The 22,838-nt window shown below is 48.2% G+C and overlaps 1 protein-coding gene across 1 annotated transcript in view; it reads left to right on the top strand.

The window, feature by feature from the left end:
• Positions 1-9,189: 9,189 nt before the first annotated feature.
• ITPKB (inositol-trisphosphate 3-kinase B) overlaps positions 9,190-22,838 on the top strand; it is a 94,234-nt gene continuing 80,585 nt past the window's right edge. Inside the window, exons 1-2 of the mRNA XM_024575988.4 lie at positions 9,190-9,435; positions 10,753-12,879. Coding sequence (XP_024431756.2) covers positions 10,960-12,879 — 1,920 coding nt within the window. The 5' untranslated portion in view covers positions 9,190-9,435; positions 10,753-10,959. The remainder of the gene's footprint in view (positions 9,436-10,752; positions 12,880-22,838) is intronic.

Here is a 22,838-nt window from a genome sequence, read left to right as displayed (position 1 = left end):
GCTGATCTTGAGCGAGTCAACTAGCCTCTCCAGGTCCTATTGTCCTCGTCAGTTTTTGAAATGTTACTAATGTAATCTTTATTCCTTCCTTCCTTTCAATAAACTTCCACATTAGTCTGTGTGTTGGGGACATAGAGACTAAAAGGTGTACAGTATTTTTCTTTTTCTTTTTTTTTAGATTTTGTTTTTTATTTTTAGAGAGGAGGGAAGGAGGGAGAAGGAGAGAGAGAAAGAAACACCGATGTGAGAGACAAACATTAATCAGTTGTCTCTCCTACACTCCCCAACAGGGGACAGAACCTGCAACCTAGGTATGTGACCTGACTGGGAATCGAACCTGTGACTTTTCACTTTGGGGGGATGACACCCAACCCACTGAGCCACACTGGTCAGGGAGAGGTAGAGTGTTTTTCAAACAGAAGAATTAAAATCTCTCATCAGAAGTTGGTGGAACCAGCTTTATTGGATCTGGCCAGCATTTTGGAAAAAATAAAACAGAAAGGAATGAAAAGAAGTTATCAGGGTACATCAGACTTAATAAGGGCAGGTTCCATGATGCTTTATTGGCATTTGTTATTCTATCTGTGTAACATATCTATTTCTCTATAGAAAGCTGATAGCAGGCCTGAGGATACACCAGATAATCATATAAAATGTATTTCTTGCTGGCCACCGATTTTTAAAAAGTTGGAAAGCTACTTATCTATGGGAATAAGAGACAGTGGAAGGGGCATTTCATTTCAAAATTTATTTCGTTATTATAGTTCTATAAGACTTTTATTACTAAGGTGTTTACACACAACTTTATCTTTGTACACATTTAAGGAAGTCCATAATAAACAGAATTTGCCAGTCCTGAGAGGTGCTTGAGAATACCTGTCCCTTTAAGGCGGGATAATGAATTGGTGAATCATGCATTCCAGTCATAAAATTATTCTCTCAAACATTAAAAAAAAAACCCCACTTTATTGAGGTATAACTACCACACAGAACGCTGTTCAGATTTAATGTATACAACTTAAATTTAAAGTTAAGTATTCTTAAACACGGTGGTATTTTTTTCTTCAGAACATTATTCAGCAAATTAAGACACTGGGTAAATTATAGATACGTATAGTTAGAGTTTGATTTGTTAAGTGTGTCTCTGTATACACTTATGCATATATATGCAGAGAAAAAAGAATGTGAGGCTGCCTGACAAAAGTAAGTGTTATCCTGAGAGGGGGTGCTGTCAGTGATTTTGACTTTCTCCTTCCACTGAGCACCCCTGAAGGGGCACTCAGGAGAGCAGACCAAGGAAGAAGGTCCCAGCCCATGTCTTCTGAGCTCTGCCTTCATAGGAAGCCCATGCTCCAGTCTGAGAAGAGCTCCTTCCCCACCCCTGCCCCATGGACCCCAGCTTTCTGTCTATTAAAAATAGACACAGGAAACCTCATGTAATTTGGGGTCTGGAAGCCCTGAAGAGGATGCTCCTCTGAATCGCCCTCCTAGGCACTGAATCTAAGGACATAACACAGCAGGAGGCAGGCTTTCTCCTTGTCTGGCAAAATACTTCCACCTTGGTCAATACTCTCCTGAACTGCTTTAGCTGGTTTGGGCTCCTGGTTACGGCCCAGCCAGTGAGAAACAGCCAGGCTCAGCCAGTGAGAAGCCATCACCACCCCAAATTCTTCAGAATAGACCCCCTCACCTTCCTTTTGCCTGCAAAAGCAAACCCCTCGCCTCTGTTCTTCGGACCGGCCTATGGTTCACGGTTGTCCTGAACTGCAATTCCTCTGCTATTTTTGAATAACCCCATTTTGCTGGTAAAATAACTGGCTCTTTTCTTTTTAAGGTCAGCACATCCTTAATCATGTGTCTTCGTTCAACACGCAGCTAGGCACATAATAAACACTTTCAAGTAATCCAAGGCCTCCTCTTCTGCTGGCTGTGGCCTGCGGATAAGAGTAAATGGAGAATGTTTTAAATAAGTAAGACTGAGAGGTGAATGGGAGACAAGTCTGCTGTCAGAGGCCGTGGATGCTGGAGCCTGGGATGGGCAATAGGAAGTCATCTGTCATTTTGTTACATAAGAGTGTTCAGAGAAAGGACCCTGATAGCTTCTCCAGTCCCTGAAGCCACTGTGTTGGACTTACAGATATCATCCACATTGAACAAGGCTTCATAAAGCCCCATGCCCAGTGCTGTGTCTGGCTGTTCCAAACCATCGGATAAATGCTAGAGCTACAGGGGACCTAGGGGTGGAGGGAACCTATCTGTCGTAGGGCCCTGGCGGAGCTTCTGGAGGGGAGGACAGGGCCCTAGAGACTGGGTTCTGGAAGGCAGTCAGCAAGCATTTATCAGGCAGTTACGACAGGAATGGAGTGTCCACACCACGGAAACGCGAGGGCCTCCTCCTTCCACCACTGAGGTGGCCTTGACATTGGGTGTGGAGAAGCCTGGAGTGCAGGATCCCTCACGGCCAGGGCTTGCTTTGTGTGTGACCTAGAACAAGCCTTTCATCCCCATCTGGGTGTGCACTATTGGCCTTATTCACTGGTTATCGGGTACGGCAGGGCCTGTACTAGGTTTTTATTATATATGTGCCATCCCATGGAATCTCTCAAGAGCCCCGCAGTGTTCCTATTTTGCAGATTAAGAAGCTGATGCTGAGAGGGGCCACCTAACTCCCCGATTCACACAGCTGTAAATGGCAGAGCTGGGGTTTAAGCCTGAGTCCATTACAGACTTTGAAACTAAAGGACCCTATGGCTGATAAGAATAAAATGATGAATAGAGAAAGTGCAGGTATTTGACATCTCTTAGGGCCACAGCAATAACCTCCTAATCGACCTCCTTGAGGAAGCATTGCCTTAATTGCTGGATTGGTCCATTCAAGCTCTCTGTGATCTCACGACCCATGGAGAATACCCCACCTTTTTTTCCCCGATTATTCGGAGATAGTTTACGATGTTTCCCACAGTAGAGACAGACTCTAAAATGGTCCCAAAGTGTTCCTGCCTACAGGTGTCCATGCCCCTGTGTAATCTCCTCCCCACAAGTGCGGGTGGGACCTGGGACTTGCTTCTAGGCCATGATGCCACTCCTGTGATACGTTACCTAAGAACACAACTTCAGTCTAGCGAGCACACTCCCTCTACTGCCTTCTTAGCTCGAGTGCTTTCATGAAGCCCATGGTCATGCTAAGGAGGTCCCCATGGCGAAGAACCCAGGGCAGCCTCTGGCCAAAGCCAGCAGAATGTGAGATTGGAAGCAGGTTCTTCCTCAGCCAACCCTCAGATAAAAGCCTAGCCCTGGATGACACCTTCAGTGTGGTCCAAAGCAGAGGACTCAGCTAAGCCACAGTGCATCTCATATAAACTCTGAGATCGTGAAGATGTGCTCTTTTAATAAACCCACTAACATTCTGGTCATCTTACCGCAACAAAGACCTAACCCAGTCCCTTAGCTGCATGCTTCTGGAAGGTAGGGATGGTATTCTATTCGTCTGTGAGGTCCTAGGGCTGTAGGAAATTTTGCGGTTCTCCCTGAGCTGGTCTCTGCCTCTGCCACCAACACATCCTCTACGTTCCCCCAGAGAGATTGTTCTAAAACGCTCATTTAATTGTGTCACTCTCTGCTTCAAACTCCTCCTCAGTGACACCCTATCATTTTTAATAAAAACCCAAACTATTTAGCAATCAAGGAACTTCATCCCATGAAGTTCCTTGAACTTCATTGCTACTCCAGGCTCGTCTCCTCCCCTGCTCAGCCCTTCCCGCTGAATGCTCCAAGCAAACCAACTGACCATTCTTCCACCCCCTCTTCTGGGGCCAGAGCACGCGCCCATGCTGTGTCCCTGCCTGGACTATTCTTCCTTGCCCAGAGACTTCCTACTTAACCTTTACGACCCAGCCCAAGTATCACCCTCTCCTGAAGTCTTCCCACCTCTTCCCCTGGCCCAAGGGCAGCCGCCACTGTGGCCTCCACTGTGGTAAATGCTATTATACCACGAACCCCACCGAGTTGTAATTTTTTTTAACCGTGGCTCCCCTTTTCGTTTGTGAGTTTTCTGAAGAATTTCATAGCTTTCTCCTATCCTTTTTTATATTCCTCTTTAGGTCCTTCTCTTTCCACGCTCCTTGCCCGGAAAAACCAAGGAATGGTTTAATGAGTAAATGATTGGCATTCATAACAACACCCCAAGCTGAATCCAGGCACTCACGGGCCAAACAAGAGCTAAACTGGCTGTGTTGGTGGGTACACAAGACAAGCTCTGTAGACACCTGAAGTGCTGCTGAAGCGTGGTTTGCAAACACTGGAGATAAAATCTCATGTTGCTAACACTGTTCCTTCATTGGGAGGGACAGGAGAAAAGGAGGCCTAAGAAACTTCCTCTTTCTGCTGGAGATAGCCTATTTTGTGCTAAAACATGACATGGTGACCTTTTCTGAGACTTTGCCCTTAAAGACCCAGTATGTAAACATTACACTTTCTTTCTGTTCCTAAAATATTAAACGAGGGGGACAGGATTGACTCAATGGCCCTCTCGGCTCTCCTGGACTTGCTGATCGAGACACTCAAACCCAAGGACGACTACATCCAAACCCCCCAAAAAACAAAGTCTTGTAAATGTCATGTAATTTCCATGTCCCTGATGCTCTTTCTCACCACTTCTTTTTGTCCCTGGGGGAGCACGGATGCCACACGAGCCTGGTTATCCAGAGAAGGGGACCTGGGAGGGGTGTAGATGCTGAGGCTGTGAAGTTTAAGCTTCAGGGCCAGAGCAGCCTTTTGTCACCAACAGGCCCTGCGAGCAGGAGGAGATCCCTGGAGAACAGGTGTACATGCTGCAAAACCAAAGGGCCGGTATCTTAAACTGATGGCTCGTTTTAAACTGAACACAGTCTCAACCCCACACTTCAACATGAGGGTTTAAGTTGGCCAAGTTCACACTGAGTTAGGAAAAGCAGGACCACATGCTCTTAATCCATCTCCTATCAGTGCGTGGTTGCTTCCCGATAAAGGAAAAGTGTAGTGTACGTAAAAACCACTGGCTCGGGCCGTGGCTGAGCCATGGTTTTGGGTCTCTGCTCTTGAGTCAGGTTGGCCACAGAGCCACTCCAACTGCGCAGCATCAGTCGTCCAGACGGTTGACAAGTCTCCTTGAAACTAAACTGGGGAGGGGCGTATATGGGGACTAAAAGGTAATGTTTAAAAAAATACAATAGAGATGAAATAAAATACAAAAAAAAAAAAAAAAAGAAACTAGACCATCATTTCAGTATCCACGTATGCGTGGAGTCCTGTGTACCTGCGAGTGTCTTATGCTCGGCTGCAGGAGTATTTCCAATCAGCTCGCTTTCCCTCTCTGGCACCTCTCCCAAAATACCCTTTGGGTTTAGGAGAGAGAGAAAATTCCGCTTGTGGCTTTTGCCCGAGTTACAGTCATTCATTGATCATTCAACAAACACTATCAAGTACCTTCTCTACCGCAGGCACTGCGGGTGCCAAAGGGGGTAAGCCATTATTTATTCTCTGCCTGGATGAGAAAGAAACAAAAGGGAGCAGATTACAACCGAGTGTGTTTGGAATGACGTTTGATAAGTGGATGTATAAATTCACATCTATTATGATACAGGAAGCCCCAAGACTGCGGGGTGTGTCCAGGAGGACGGCCAACTAGGACTGGAGAGGTGGGTGTCAAAATGAACATTTTCTTCTTCATATCAACCTAGAATCATAGTATTTGCTATTTGTATTTTGCTCTTCCAGATTCTGTCACTTTTTAGCAGTGGCAGAGGGCAGCAAGACTGTGTGTGTGTTTAAAATAAATAAGGCTATCTTTTTTACAATAGTGTTTTTGAGAGATTACGGAATTAATCATGAATAAATATTTGTGTGTAGGGCAAGGTGCTGGTGGCTGGGGGAGGATGGGGCCGTTCATAGAAATGCCGTAGCTGCTCACATGATCTCAGGGCAGACAGAGAACCTGCCAGCCTCCTGAGAATGGATTCTGGGAAGCTACCAGCAAGCCAGGTGACCAGGTGCTGTGGCTCCTTTGGTCTAGACACTTTGGTCCGTCACTACCCCCTCTACTCCCTCAGACATCCTTTGCGCATTACTGGCTTCTCGTTCATAGCTCACACACACGCTTCATGAAGCCCAGGTTTACTACATGGCCTTTCCATTCAGTTCCTGCCATAAAAATTCCGAAGTCCCATGAAAGGACTCCAATGGGCTGCCTCATGTTTTCATGCCAGGTCCTTAACCAGCCTGTGGATTAGCTGTCTGTGGGACCCTGGCCCACCTTGGTCTAATTAGCTGTGGGCCCAGAGTGGTCCTTTCATTCCCAGCATTTCTAACAGGGAACAGGGCAGGCAGATTCACTTGGAAGGGCAAGTGGGCTGCATCTCTCATGGAGTTTTACGTCTGGACATGGGCTAAGCCATCTCCATGTCATTGGAGTTCAGAGTTTCTGAAGACAGAGCAAAGCCAAACTGGTCAGTAGGGCCCCAGACCTCTCCGCCGTTTCTGGTGCCATCCCTGGTCACCAGGAGATCAGAACAGCATGGGGCTAAGGGGTCTCTGGGGGCTTTTAAGCTCATTTAGAAACAACTATTTATTGACTACCTGCTATGTGTAAGGCAGACTCTTTGATCCACTAACTCTTGAATCGTTTTTGGCATGAGATGCTAGGGGGGTGGGAGCCTACTTTTAAAAAAAAAAAATATAGTCTTTGGAAGGCTTCACTGTGCATTAACTAACAGATCTTCATAAGAACACTATGGAAGCGGTGCCATTCTACGGAGCTCAGCTCAGAGAATTTCAGGTGCCTTTCGTTTCTCTTTCTCCTTTCATTGGCCTGACTAGGATGTCCAGACAGCGCCAAGTGGGTGTGGCTACAGCAGATACTCTTCCTTTGCTCCTGGTCATAGCAGACCTGTGTTCACTCCCTCGCCATTGAGTATGACGTTAGCTGTAGGTTTCCTCATAGAAGCCCTTTATCAAGTTGAGGACGTTCCCTTCTATGCTTAGTTTCATGGCTATGATTTTTTAAATTCCATTTTAAAAGTGGGAAGATTAGAACCCTGAAAAATTAGGCAAACCGTTCCTACAGTTTTAGATAACTATTATAGAATGTGGAGAAATAGTGATAAGCATAGATTCTGAACCCAAACTTCCCAGGTTCAAATCCTAGCCTTACCACTTACTTGCTGTAGAATTTGTAGAATTACTCACTGTTTTGTGCTTTAATTTCCCATCTGTAAAATGGGGGTAATAATAGTATCTACCTTATTAGGATTAAATAAGGGTTATTTATGAGGATTAAAATGTATAAGTATTTATAATATGCTTAGCACAGTGCCTGGCTAATAACAAATGCTACATAGTTTTTTTTTCTTATGTTCACTTAAAATTCATGAAAGACAACTAGATTCTGCTTCGAGATGCAAGCCAGCTATGCTGGCTTCCAGATATGGGTTCTGCTGCATCTTTTTCCCAATGCCTGCCATTCTTTGGTGGCACAGTTAGAATGTTAGGCTGGTAGAATTATCCTCCTACCTCTAGCCCAACCAAGACAGGAATCCCTTCTCTATGCGGCACCTGACCAGTCCTTGGCTGCCTTGTGAGCAAGAATTCTTCAGGCTGATTGTACATTCAGGAAGCCCGAATTTCTTAATTCTGGGGAAGACCCGTGATGTCGGTTAGGTGACAGCAAGATTTCCCAGGGCTGAGAAGCTGAGTTCCTGTGTTCACGGCCTGCACTGCTGGGTCCTCCGGCTGCTTCCACCAGACACTTGATGTGGTGTTTGCACCTCCTGGAATAGTCAGAAATAAACTCCATAGAGTGGGCTTCCTGGGGACTGGCAGCTCTCCTTTCTTGCCACTATGGAACTGAATTAGGGGCAAGGACAGTGTTGGCTCTTCTGCCTTAACAACTACCCAGACCCAGAGTCAACACCTGGATATACCCTGGGCCCGTTTTAGTGAGCCCGCTGCAGGCGGGAGAGGAATTAGGCTCAATCCTTTTATGGCATGTTTTTAAAAAAATTTAAAAGAACTGGCCATATCTGATTCCCAGGAATTCTTGGCTAGGAGACCTCCTGGTTTCAGATTGAACATGGGTTTTTTTCCTGATTGAGCAGCAGGTTACTATGCTTACCTTAAAGACTGTTACATAAGTAAGAGATGGGTTTGCTACCAGCAAAGTCAAAATTTTCATTGAAATTCTAGCTCATGCAAATGTGAGGACTGGTTTAGGATTTAGATTTTTTAATCGCCTGAACCTGGCAACTCTGTTTTCGCTTTGCACTAAATGCTGTAGTTTAGGATTTAGAGAATTATGCAAAAACACATTTGCAGCCCGAATGGGTCCCCAGTGGGACCCCCAGTCCAGCTCTATGGGCTGATGCACTTTCACCCTTTTTTGCTGATGGGGGCCGGTTGGGGGGCTCTTGAAAATGAGCTACAGGAACCTGAGCAACTAGGTCTACGGCTTTCTTAGTTCCAGGACTTTCCTTTTTTAAAAAATCACTTTGAGCAGTTCAAAAGTATGGCAATGTGTCCTTTGCTGTGTGCATTTAGTAACAGATGAATGTGCAACATTAAGGCCTGTTTATACGACTAGCAATTGCACTGCAAAACCATCAACAGCTCACAGCCCGACCAGTCTTCCAAAATATTAGCACGATGCATTTAAAATCTGCAACTTTGCAACAGAGGTGCCCACAAAGGCCCTTCCTTGAATTTGCATATTTTTGTACAAGAACACAAACCGTTTAAGTAGGATTTTAGCCCGTTTTAAATGCTAAAATATGGTCCCTATTTGCTTTGCTTAAAATGCACACTCAAAACTTTATTAAAAACATTTTTCAAAAAGAGTTTCGTAAAGCTAGACATCAGCAAGGCTCCACGAAGGGGTGGAAAAATGGATCGTATATCTTTAACCCGCAAAAGTTAAAAGGCATTTTTTTTTTTTTTTGGTTAGCTAACAATGGAAACTTTTTTTTTTTTTTTAAGTGTTTCCCTCCCTCGGTCTTGCCAAGCAATAGAAAAAAAAAGAAGAAAAGAAAAACTTGTTCCGCTGAGTTCAACCCCAGACAGGCTCACAACTTCCTTCCTGCTTTCCTCCCCCAAGCCCCCGCCTACCACCCTCCTCCCTCCACCACCGCCCCCCCAACCCCGCCTCAACTTTTTTTTTTTAATCGCATATTGAACAAACACTGAAGTAGCCCTCAGCAGACACCAGCAGGGCTGGTATCTCCAAAGCCGAGAAGCGAGCGCGGGGATCGCCTGGTCCCAGCCCAGGAGCGTTTTTCTGTCTTTCGCACTCTCCTTTTTGTCTCCCATAGCTCGGAGAGGAAATCATTTCTGAGCTTTGTAACTTCTAAAGCCATCTTGTTCTTGGGCCATGTAGTCTGCAGAGGACCGGGAATCTGAGAAAAACTGCAGGTAAGTTTGGCGGCTTTTTACCGGCCTTCAGTTCTGGACCCTGTTTCCCCTCGCTTCCAGTTCTGGGGAGAGTCTGAGCGCCCCGGGTGTTGAAAAAGCGCCCAGAGGCGGGCTGGGGAGTCCGGGAAAGGGGTTTGATTTGGGAGGGTGGCGCGGAGTCGGGGTGCGGGGAGAGCAGGGAGAGGTGAGTTGTCGGCGTTCCTCCTGCTTGCCTTCCGGGCCGCGGGCTCCCGGCCGCCTTCCCCGGCGCGCTCCGGGCGTCCCGGCGCGGGCGGCCTGGTGGCTCTGCGGGCGCTGGGCAAGGCTGCCCGGGATGCGGAGAAGCCCTGTACTTGGCCGCACTGCCCGTGGCTTTCGATATTGGGCCCCTGGGAGGTTTGCAGAGCCGGGGCTCCCGCGCGGCTGCAGCCACGCACGCCCTGGAGTTCCCCGGAGTGGGCTGGGGTCCCGGAGCCGGCAGAGACTGCTGCGTCCTCTGGCACACGGGGTGCGGAGGCTGACTCGCTGTCCGCGCGTGGAGACAGACACACACACGCCCCTCCGCAGGGGGCTACGGCAGGGGGCAGCGAGTATTGGTTCCGGTACGGGCACGCGCAGGCGCGCCCACACTCACAAAACACACTTGTTTGGGGACAGGCGACAAAGCCGGTGCAGAAAAATGCCTTGGTGCAGAAAAATGCCTTGGCTGCGGCCCCGCCGCGCGCCCAGACTATCATAGGCGGAGAAACACAGTCCTAAGGCCAGGGCTGGGAAGGTAAACGTCCGGCACGCAGGGTCCTCCCAGACTCGGCAAGGGGAAGGCAGCTCCCGCTCAGGTTCCCCCTGTGTCGGTCCCCGATGACCAGAGGGTGGAGCGGGGAGATCCTGAAGTCCAGGCGCGGGGGGAGGCCCCGTTATACCCAATATAACCAATGTTTGCTCAGGCTGAAGACCGGGAGAGGGTGGATGGGTGTCCTCCCTCGCGGAGGCAGCCACGCCGTGCTCACAGCGCACTTAGGCACCAGGTAGTTTTGCATCGTCCCCCGCCCATCCGCGTGGCTCAGGACAGGAGTCTTAGAATTTAGAATTTGAACGCAGCCCCATACTCATCAAAACCCAGGGTGTGGGGTGGGAGCGCACTTGGGACAGGCACGCCCACCACCGTGCTGGCCACTGACGCCACGAGGGCTTGTGTCCTCACGCAATCCCAGTGGGTAGGTGAGACATCCAGTGGCACCCGATCCCCGACACATCGAGGGTCCGCAGGTCGAGGCGTTCGGTCCCCTTTCCCCACACTGGCCCTCGGGTGTCCTGACTTCTCTCCTTGTGTCTCCACAGCGGCGCTGTTGTTTATGGAGCTTTGGGCGGGGGCTGAGCCCGAGGTCTCGCCCCTCGCCCGTCGCCCAAGCCATGCCACTACGTCTGCGCGCCGAGCGGCAGCCGCCGGGCCTCCGGGGCTGAGCCGGGAGCCGCGGGAGGAGGAGGCGCGGCGGCGGAGCCGGAGCGGGAGCCGCGGCGGCGGCGGGCAGCGCGGGACCCAGTACTATGGCTGTGTACTGCTATGCACTCAACAGCCTGGTGATCATGAATAGCGCCAACCCGGTGAAGAGCGGCGGCGCCCCACGGGCCGGCAGCAGCGAGACACCCCCGCCGCCGGGGAGCGCCGTGTTGAGCCCCGGCAGCGTTTTCAGCCCCGGGAGAAGCTCCTCTTTCCTCTTCCCCCCAACCGAGTCGTTGTCGCCCGAGGATCCCGGGAGCCCTGGGGGCTGGCGGAGTGGCAGGCGCAGGCTGAATAGCGGCAGCGGCAGTGGCAGCAGCAGCAGCAGTGTGGGCAGCCCGAGTTGGGCGGGTCGCCTGAGAGGGGACGGGCAGCAGGTGGTGACCACGGGTCCCCTTTCCCCTCCAGGGCCGGAGGAGGCCCAGAGGAAGCTGCGAATCCTGCAGCGCGAGTTGCAGAACGTGCAGGTGAACCAGAAAGTGGGCATGTTCGAGGCTCACATCCAGGCACAGAGCTCCGCCATTCAAGCGCCCCGCAGCCCGCGTCTGGGCAGGGCGCGTTCGCCTTCTCCGTGTCCCTTCCGCAGCAGCAGTCAGCCCCCAGGAAGGGTCCTGGCTCAGAGCGAGGAACGGAGGACCAAGTCCTGGGGGGAGCAGTGTCCCGAGACCTCGGAGGCCGACTCCAGGAGGAGCGCTGGGGCGTCCCGCCCAAGCCTCTCCAAGGAAAAGGAGGGAGTGGCACCTTTTTCCTGCTTGGACTCCCCGTCGGGATCAGGGGCTCAGGGTTCATCCACTCCAGTGATAATTGAGAAGGGGGTCCCTGCCAGACCGCACTGTGGCTCACCCGTAGCTATGGAAATTGACAAAAGGGTCTCTCCTCCTTCCGGAACTCTGAGCTGCCAAGCTCCCTCGTTGGGGCTTGTTGGAGCGAACTCCGTGATGGCCACAGAAGTGACAGCTAGAGCTACATCCACTGGGCCACACCATCCTTACGACCCTGCCCACGGTGAGCCGTTTGAGAGGCCCCGGGAGCTCGGGGGTGTACATCCCCCGGCCCTGTCGGAGAGTCAGGGGCAGTTTCTGGGCAGTGAGACAAGCCCAGCCCTCGAGAAGGGCGGGCCGCGTGGTGCAGATCCCCCGGGGAAGGTGGGGAAAGGAAATCTGCCCAGTGGCTTGCAAGACTCTGGGGAGCCCGAATCGGGTGGAAGGCCAGAGGAGAGGACTGTGGACGCTCAAAGCTCAAAGCCCTCTGAGGCTCCCAGTTGGTTCAGGCCATCAGGAGACCAGGACTCAGTAGGGCCCAAGGTGACCCACAGTGTGGCCACAGTGGTCGAGCAGCCCCCGCAGCGCTCCGACAGAGTGGATGAAGAATCTGCGACACTGGGCTTGCATGGGGGCCGCAGCTCAGCACAGCCAGGTGCAGGGGAGGTGGAGGTGGGAATTCCCACTGGTGGAATGCTGGAAACTTTGTCCTGTTGGGAAGCAGCAAAAGATGTGAAAGAACCTCAGCGCCTTCTTGGGGACGGGGTGGGTGTGCAGCCTGGGAGCTCCAGGGCTTGCCTGGGTCCCATGGAGGAAGCCCCCCTGGCCTGGACGTGTGGCACTGGGATACAATCCCAGGGGACCTGGGGAAGCCCACCAAAGGACAGAGCCACCCACCCCAGCCTAGAGCTGCTCTCCCCAGATCAGAGGGACGAAGCTTCCCAGAGGGAGGCCTGCAGCCCCAGCAATATACCTGCAGTCATCATTACAGACATGGGCACCCAGGAGGACGGGGTCTTGGAAGAGACACAGGGCAGCCCGCTCAGCAGCCTTCCCCTGAGGAAGCTGTCCTCTTCCTCTGCCTCCTCCACTGGCTTCTCCTCCTCCTATGACGACTCAGAAGAGGACATCTCCAGTGACCCCGAACGCTGCCTGGACCCCAACTCTGCCTTCCTGCATACCCTGGACCAGCAGAAGCCCAGAGTGGTAAGTCTTGCCCTGAGATTTTTCTAGAAATGCTTTCACGCCCTAGGTGTCCCCTGTTTTTCTGACTTTCTACTGAGTCATGAAGACTCCAGGGTAGGGGTAGGGGGGCGCTGGGACAGTCACAACTTACTGTTCTCTCCAGGAGTGTTTGCTGGGCGGGCGCTCAGGCTCTGACCATGCGCTTTGTGGCTTGGGCAGTGAACCCAAGTTTCTTCAGTGGCTATTTCCATGTACATCTTAAAAATCCATTTTTCTGGTACCTCTGGTAGGTTACCACTCACTTCTTAGGAGGATAGTATTCGTGAATGTTATCACAACCGTCCTGATTAATTCCCACAGAGAGTGAACAGAGCTGCTAAGGGTAGCTTTTGTCTCTGGTGCACCACTTAATTCTGCCATTCTTGTAGGCAGAGGAAAACTGACAAGCACATCATTGAATTAACTCAGCCCCTGTGCTGAGAGGCCAGGAAAATGAGTGGTGTGATTCTCTGACAGGGCCCTGAAACCTACAGATGTGGTTGTGCCGGGTCTGCGGGGTGAAGAACCACTCAGCTTCAGTAAGCTAAGTCAGGACATTGCACTATTCGTGAGGCCGGCATAACGAAGATACAGTTTGCTGTATGAATTGAAATGAAAACCGTGCTTTGCATTCCTTTAATCACAGAGTGTTCTATTAGGTTGAATTGCCTGAGATAGGGACCTGGGTGATATCTCTAGGGTGGACACCACCTCATGGATATGCCTGTTGACTGATACAGGTGTATTTCATCATATTGACCTCCTGTTCTGGCTGTGGCTGTAGACAGGAGTATATTTCTGTTGTGGTTCATCTCAGTCCTCGGCTGTTTTCACTGTTGGGATGATCAGAGTGTTTTACGGAAGATATAAGCGTTGAAGCTAGCGCTTCTGAAAAGGTCTGGACTTTCTCTTAGCTTTTCCAGAGTACGGGGAATTTCCTAGTTCAGCATGCAAGGGGTTCTTGTGCTGCCTTGGGGAAAGTCTGCGTTTTATTGTAGCAGGTAGCCTTGCAATTTCATCTTGAATATCCAGTACTATTTGTTGTACTTCAATGACTTAAATCACAGCTACTGAGAACTTTATATTTCTACTCCGCATCCTTGTCTAAGGTATTTTGGACCTGAAAGCATGTTTGTCTCTCACTCCCACTTCAGATTTCACAGTCTGGGTGTTTGAAGGCTAGGCATTTCTTTCCATGAATCCCCGCTTTCTGTGGATGATGGGGAGGCAAATGTGTCCTCCAAATCTGGCCCTAGTCAGCCTGGCATTCTGTGGCCAGGATGGGGCCTCAAGCACGGGCACACCACCTGTAGAGGAGGGACAGTCCACCTGGAAGAGGATGGTGGTAAAGGACACTTGGAAAGCGCTTCTCCCTGGAGAAGGGGCCCAGCTTTCTCTGCCTTCTTGCCTATAAGTAAAGGCCCAGTGAAGGGGATGGTCCTCTGTTCACCCCTCCCATTTGCTTTCCAGACCCTGGAGCATCGCTGGCACAGCCAAGACGCTTTAACTTGTCCTCCAACTTTCCATTCGCCCTTTCTAGTGGTGGATTAGCAGCTCCTATTGGCTCGTTCTCAAAACAGTGTGTGCGTCTCAGTGTTTGAAAAGGGCTCTTGCCTGGAAGTGAGTTAAAGGGGAGCTAAACAGTGACAGGCGATCCTTGTTATTTTTCATTTGCCGGAGGGAAGCTGACTGAGAAACCCAGAGCACTGAGTGGTGTTTTCAAGGTAGCTACCAGGTCCAGAGGTAGAAATGAGGCCTGCCCTTTGTCCAGCCTCCCTCCCACCTTCAAACAGGTTTCTAGACACCCAGAGGGCAGGGCCAGGGAAGAGCCCCTGCCACCTTTGCTCGCTGAATCATGTGAGGCTGACGGTGAGTGTTGGGGGTGGGAGGAGGGAGGGCAACCAACTGGAAATTACGGGGTCCCGGGGATGTTTGAGCTTTGGGTTGAGCGTTTGCATGAGAAGCTAAGTTTTCTTTTGTCCAGATTGTTATGGTGGAGACGGCCTTGTGACACCGTAACAGCTGCTCATTGGGTCAAAAACCCCTTGATTGCCTGATATTGATATTTTGTCTGCAGAAAGCCAGACATCTTGATTGGCTGGGCCTTTTGGCTGGGCTTTTCAGTGTTCCATAGATAAAACCTGAGCCAGCTTTGTCTGAGGCGCTACAATACCAACTCTCTGTTCTCTTCTCGGGCCTTTGCAGCTTGTTTTTAAATATTTATTTATTTATTTTTAGAGAGACAGGGAGGAATGGAGAAAAAGAGGGCGAGAAACACGGTTGGTTGCCTCTCATACACACCCCGACTGGGGATCGAACCCACAACCCAGGCACGTGCCTTGAATCACGACCTTTTGCTTTGCGGGATGGCACCCAGCAAACTGAGCCACACCAGTCGGGGCCTGCTGCTTGCTTTTATGCTGCACTCCAGGTACACACACCCTTACACACGCTCATACACATTTACACAGCTCACACATGTCCACCCTCACGCACACACACACACACACACAAGTTTAAAACTGTATGTTCAGCCTCCCAACCCCTGGTCCTCGGGGGGTTTGATGCTGCTCAGCCTTTCCTGAGCGTTACATCTTTCGAGCCTGCGCGACAGGCACGTGCCGCGGGGGAACGACTGACTGTGTGTGATGCTGTGTGCAGGCCCAGGTGACAGCCCAGAGGAGCATGACGCTGGCTGCCTTCTCAGCCCTCCTCCTGCCTGGTCTCCCTGTGGCTCATCACGGTTGGGAGTCCCAGAGCCTGTGTGAGTGTGCGGGGAATTCAGAGGGCCTCCCTGCAGTTAAAAACACAGTGACAAAGCAAGTCCTTTGGAAGGGCACTCTGCAGATTACTTCACCACTGAGATTATGCAAAGTAGCAAAGGCCTTTTTACTGGGAAGGAATGTGGTGGGAAGTCTCACTCTCCCCATTTGCTTCCATGGGAAGGAGCTGGCTGTAAGGACCTCTCAGAAACACGCAAAGCGCTTCAGGCCTTTCCTGCTGTGGCTTCTGATGAGCCCGACAGATGCATCTGTCCCTGAAGTAAAACGTTCCAAGTTTTTGCATGTCTGTTTGTGAAGGATTGGACACTTGAAATTTGCTCGGAAGAAATTATTACTCATGTCTTGTGTTCAGTGGCTTAAATTTGGGCATATTTATTTTTCACTGGGGTCTGAATAGAAGCAAGTTGCACTGAGCATGGATGGTGTTCTCTCTTGTTCTTTAAAATAACGCAAAATTAATCAGCAGTTCTTTACTTTCCTCTGTTATTCCATTTAAGAGTATCTGAGCCATTGAAACACCAGGCTTAAAGCACTGTATTAAAATACACGTGCATGTTACTTTAAAAAGATTTTATTGATTTGTTTCAAAATTGTGCTACCACTTATGGATACAAAAAAAACCCAAAACCCCAAAACAAAACACTGGCCAAGTTAGCTGTGGGGTGGAGGGTGGTGAATATATAAAGACGTGTAATACAGAATCTCTGGCTTTTTGGTGCTTACTACGTTTAAGGGCCACTGGAGTTTTGTTTTGTTTTTTGGTTTGTTTTTGGTTTTGTTTGTTGCTTTTCTATTGACTAGTTTCGTTGCCTTTTTATTGTTTGTTTTCCAGTTGTGGTTGACATACAACATTATGTTAGTTTTAGGGGTACAACATCGTGAGTGGACACTCGTATAGCTTACAAAGCAACCGCCGCCATGAGTCTAATACCCGTCTTTGTTGTCTTCGTTTAGTGAAAAACTAACTCACATGTGCACTAAAAAATTCAAACAGTTTACAAGGGTTCTATGTGGTTTTGGAAAGTATAAAATTTTTACTTGTGGGCAAGCCAAATTAAAATTTAAAAGCCTTAGAGGATTACTTTTTTTTTAAATAAATGTAGTGGTGAGGACTTTTAAGGAGAAAATTCCTTTCTGGATGAGATGTTGAAGGCCCGGATCTGGAGGTAGGGTGTGAGTTCAGGTTGACCATGCAATTCTTGAGATGGGGCCCCTTCCTCTTTGTCAGGTATGTGGAGAGGATCTTTCTGTCAAGGCCTCAGTACCTTCCTGATCTGGGAGGACCCTGGGTCACTGACGTGAGGGTCTGGGTGTTACTCAAATCTGTTTAGGGACAAAGAAACCGAGACTCAGAAAGGCAAAGGGACCCGAGGACACGCTCCTGGGCTCTACTCTCTGGCTCAGTTTCCTCCTTTTAAAATGTGGCTTTTGGATGAGGATGCTCTCATGAAGGGGGCCTGTCTAGCTCTAACTCTCTGTGACTATATAATTCTAGATATTTTGTTTCAATCTTGATGTATGGGACACTTCAGGGTGTCTGGAAGTGTGACAAGATTCATTCGGTACAGACGTCAGCCACTACAGCTCAAACTGGGCACATTTAATTTGTGCTTTTACTTTAGAGCCATTATTTGGTCTGCTTCTCTCCTCTCTCTTTACTGGAAGATTGGTTCTTTGTAATGTCACATTGAAAAAAAATTGTCATCACAAGAAATCATCAGTATGATACCCAAGATTCTCGTGAATAATTAAACTGATAGTGGAGGCAGTGCTGGCTGGATGCCAGGACACTAACCTGAAAAGTAGAAAATGCTGTTATTTGAGGGCTTTGGCCTCCTTGGTTATTTCAGTTTGGAAACTGAGGCTTTGCCTACACAAAGCCAAAACATCACGTCAAAGGTCTTTTGTTTTGTGTCGAAGATAAAAGTAAGCCAGCCAGCTAAAAATTCTTTCAACTAGAGGTGAGGAGTGTAGAGAAAAAGAGAGGCTGATGTTCAGGCATTGCAAAAACACAGCTCAAGATTCACCTGGCCTTTAGGGTTTATACGAAGAACATATAAAACTAGTCAGTTGCTGCTTTGAGAAAAATATCTTTCAGGTGCAAAATAAATCACTTTCAGAACTTTTGTTTTTAGGTGCTGAATCGCTCCAGTCACGGTTCTGATTTTGTTGGCACATACCTGTTACGTGTAGTTACAGATTAGATTAGTTCTGTGTAGTTTGTTTATATTCCTGGGAGCCTTGATAACATTGTTTAGGCTTATTTTATTTTGTCAGATTTTGGCTTTGTTATCTACAGGTGGACTTTTTTAAAGTATTTAATGGAAAGAATTTATATCTTGATAGAAAGACCTTGGTGGACCTCAGGTAATCAGCGGGAACTTGAGTGAACTGAGAAACTCTTCTAAGTCCCGTTGCGGTCGGTCATACCTTCACTGTGGAAGGCTGCTAGGGCACGAGACGTTGAAGTTACAGGTTATGTGCACTGGGCCCTCAATCCGTGACCAGTGTGCTGGCCGCGATTTCTTTCCTGACGAGATGGAAGTGGCACAGACATAATTTTCATGAATCAGGGAGCTCATTGTTTATGAAATCACACCAAAACCAACTGTGAGTTCTTTAGAAATATGAAAAGCCCTTTATTTGGCCTGCCAGCTGCCATTTTGTTATGCGGATGGTTGGGATCTTGTATATCCAGTCCCTCAGAGGACGGTGGTGGCATTAAGCTCTCAATATTGTGGAGAAGAAACACCCAGAACTACAGCCGTTCCCCAGACCAGTGGGTCCAGTCTCCCTGACTGTGGAGGCCATCCTGAGGTCTGGAAGCAACCATTGACCTGGTCATGTGACCCTAGAGTCAAACTTGACCTGCTCTATTTCTGCCACCAACCTTGAGTTTCACCTGGGCATTCATTTTTCCAGGGGTGGGATTGTTATTTTAAAGACAAGTCAAGTCTCCTTGGCTGAAGGCACCATAAATGTATATGACCTCATTAGGCAGTTAGGTCTCTGTTTTTGCTATTAAAAAAAATAATAACAAAGACTTTTCTATAGCTTATTTAATTGACATAATATAAATTTGGGTCTGGAAAAGGCTTGAGAGCTCATTTCTTCCAATATCCACATTTTACAGACGAGGAAAGCAAGTCCAGAAAGTATTCGATGTAGTCACAGGACCCACATTCACATTTTTCTTTTCACTTAAAAAACTTCATTAGTGAATAAGCTCCTTATTCACTTTGGGAGATCTACCTTGGCTTTAAACGCAGTACGTGTTTTTAAAACCTTTGTTAAAGGAATGGGTGAGTGAATGAAGGGATAGATGAGACGCAATATTTCATTATCTGTCTATAAAAGAAATGTTGAACTGGACGTCCAGTCAAGATGGCGAAGTGGGCAGACATGACTCACCTCTTCACACAACCACTTCACAATTACAGCTAAAATATAGAACAACCGTCCCTCAGAACCGTCAGAAATGGAGTTGAATGGAAGTCCGACAACTACAGAATTAAAGAAACCACAGCCCTACAGAGTGGTAGGAGGGGCGCAGATGCTGAACGGGCTGGTCCCACACCCGCATGTGATGGGTAAAAATTTGGGCGGGATATCTCAGGAGTGAGGAGTCGCAGCCCCACAGGGTTCCAGAGCCAGGAAGATAAGTCCCCATAACTTCTGGCTGCAAAAAGCAGTGGGGATTGAGTTGGTGGGAGAAACTGCTGGAGCCCCAATCAGTTCCTCTTAAAGAACCTAAACAGACTTAACTGCTCAGACTCACTCCCTCTGAGCTCCAGTACCAGGGTGGCAGCTTGAAAGGCACCAGTGGTATACAGGGAGAAACTAAAGTGTCTGACATCAAGGCGAGCAGAGGCTATTGTCCCTTTGCTAAGCCCTCCCCACACAGAGCCAATAAGCTGGTGCCATATCTGAGACTCCATCAACCTGGCTGACACTGTGATCAGCCTTGGAGATCCCCAGAGACTCAGCCTCACCCAACTTACTGCCCCACCCAAGCTGCTTTTCCATTTGAATGGCTGATCTTGGCACAGGTTTCACAACTTCCTAAATCCTATCAAGCAAGCAACAGCTAGCTTCAGTGAGCCCCAGGCCCAGCACTAGCAGCAGCCAGCTTAGATTCATAGTTTAGCTTTGCCTGGTAATCTCCAAGCGCAGCACAAGTAGCAGCCATCTCAGATTGCTTTATAGCTTATGCAGGGTGCCTCCAGTAAAACACAGGTGAGGGCTGACCTTTGCCTGCACCACCCAGGAAACCCCAGGGCCAGCGCACCCAGTAGACAGCTACAGACCACGTCAGAGCACCACTACCCTGCGTCTGCACAGTTTATCCTCCATGGAGGTTGGAGGTTGGTGGTCAGTGGTCACAGCCAGTCCTTGCAGCTGGCTGGCCTGGGTAAATCCCTCCCACTGATCTGCCAGCAGCAACCAAGGAAGGCTCAACAAGGGTGTATTCAGCCCACACAAAGGGCGTACCTGGAGTACCCAACTTGGATGATAGGGGAAGCTGTGCGACTGGACCCGATAGGACACCTACTACATTAGGCCACACTACCAAGACACGGAGTCAAAGCAGCTCTACCTCATACATAGGAACAAACACAGGGAGGCTGTCAAAACGAGAAGACAAAAAAACATGGCCCAAATGAAAGAACAGATCAAAACTCCAGAAAAGTAGCTAAACAAATGGAGATAAGCAATGTTACCAGATGCAGAGTTCAAAACACTGGTTATAAGAATGTTCAAGGAACTTAGTGAGGGCCTCAACAGCAGAAAAAAGATTCAGCCAGAAACAAAGGATACACTAATTGAAATAGCGAACAATGTACAGGGAAACAGCAATAGAGTGGATGAAGCTGAGAATCAAATAAATGATTTGCAACATAAAGAGCCAAGAAAACAAAACAAAACAAAAAAAACAAAAACAGAACAAAAAGAAAAAATACAAAAAAATGAGAATAGTTAACAGCAGCCTTTGGGACAACTTCAAGAGGTCCAACGTTCACGTCATAGTGGTGCCAGAAGGAGAAGAGGAAGAACAAGGAATTGGAAATATATTTGAAAAAATAGTAAAAGAAAATTTCCCTAATTTGGTGAAGGAAATAGACATGCAAGTCCAGGAAGCACAGAGAGTCCCAAACCCACTCCAAGACACATCATAATTAAAATGCCAAAGGTTAAAGATAAAGAGAATCTTCAAAGTAGCAAGAGAAAAGAGTTCCCATAAGACTGTCAGCTGATTTCACAAAAGAAACTTTGCAGGCTAGAAGGGATTGGCAAAAAATATTCAAGGTCATGAAAAGCAAGGACCTACAGCCAAGATTGTTCTACCCAACAAAGCTGTCATTTAGAATTGAAGGGCAGATAAAGAGCTTCCCAGACAAGAAAAAACTAAAGGAGTTTATCATCACGAAACCATTATTATATGAAATGTTAAAGGGAATTATTTAAGAAAAAGAAGATCAAAACTATGAACAATAAAATGGCAAAAAATACATATTTATCCACAATTGAATCTAAAAAACAAACTAAGCAAACAAGAACAGAGACAGAATCATGGATATGGAGAGCATTTTGATGGTTGCCAGATGGGAGGGGGTTATGGGGGAATGGGTGCAGAGGTGAGGGGAATAAGAAGTACAAATAGGTAGTTACAGAATAGCCATGGGGATGTAAGATACAGTATAGGAAATGGAGTAGCCGAAGAACTTATACACATGACCCATGGACATGAACAATGTTGTGGTGATTGCCCAAGGGAGTGGGGGTGCTAAGTGGAGGGGGTCAAAAGGGTAAAAATCAGGACAACTATAATAACATAATCAGTAAAATATAATTTAAAAAAAGAATGTGGTGTAATAACACCAATAAATTGGTGTTCGGTAAATAAACAAAATAATGGCAAAAAAGAAAAAAGAAAAGAAATGTTGAACCACCTGGAAGAGGCAAGCTCATTGTTTATTCCTGTGACCTTGACCCATAGGAGTAAGGGTGACAGACTCGAGTTTAAGAGACTTGGGGTGACATCCCAGTCTGCATGTGGCATGCAAGACTTCTGAAAAAATGGGGAGAGTAGGTGTGACTTCACGGGCTAGTGAGAGGTCAGTGATGCAATGTGTATATAAGTACCTAGCACAGCACCTGGCACATAACGGAGGCTCCAGAAATGTTGGTCAAGGTGGGGTTGGGAGACATCTTGACTATTGGTAAGGCAGTGTTCTGTCTGGAAAATTTGTCAGGCCCCTCAGAAGAAATGCTCTGTAGTAATCCTAGGATTTTGTTTAGGTCCCACTTTCATCCCAGTACAGTCGTGGAAGATGGTTCTGTCTCAGCCAAAAGGGCTGGAGTGAAATGCAATTTCTCCAAGACCGGTACGCACAGCACAGGCTGTTGTGGAACCACAGCTTCATGAAGCGTCTTTCGTGGAATGTTGGGAACAAGGCTGGCCCTACCTTCTATCCAGTCTGTTTGCGGGGGTGGTTTCCCTGTGCTCAGTTGCTGGGTCGAGGCTCATTTTAAGGCTGGAAATCAAAGAGACTTACGGGCGCATAGCTTGCAGCAGAAGCACCCACTGTATACAGGCCTCAAGGAATAAGGTCGATGCTGACACCTTTTTGCAAAGTTTATACGTGGAAGAACGCGCTGATGTTTCTTAACTTGACAGCACGGCCTAGCGAGCTTTCTCTGATGAGTAATGACTTCATCATCATCATCGGTAGTTTACTGGTAAGCCAGCACACAGGGCATTGACTAACTTGTGTGGTGTGTTGCTCAACGTTTTCATTAAGTCACTGCTAAAATCCTGATCTTTCCCCTCCATTGAGCTTTATTTTATTGACTGGATCTCCCTTAATGGAAGTCCATTCAACACAAGGCTACTAGTCAATATGTACTACTTTTTTTTTTTAATTTCCTGAAATTTTCATTTGTTTTGTTCCCAACCAGTGGATAATCTTTCTAAGTGACCAAAAAGTAGAAGTTCCAGACAGTGAGCAGCATGAACCTCTACAATTCACATTGATGTACCATGTTTTAACTGGGGAGGGGAGGGGAGAGGATATGCTCTCAGAATACGTCAAAGAACTTCGCACTCAACACGAGGTGGTGATGGTTAATTTTCGACTAAAGAAGGAAGATCCTGCC

The sequence above is a fragment of the Desmodus rotundus genome, chromosome 10, assembly GCF_022682495.2.
Source record: "Desmodus rotundus isolate HL8 chromosome 10, HLdesRot8A.1, whole genome shotgun sequence".
Lineage (NCBI taxonomy): Eukaryota > Metazoa > Chordata > Mammalia > Chiroptera > Phyllostomidae > Desmodus > Desmodus rotundus.
The sequence above is the reverse complement of the archived record's forward strand: the minus strand, read 5'-3'. Positions and strand labels throughout refer to the sequence as shown.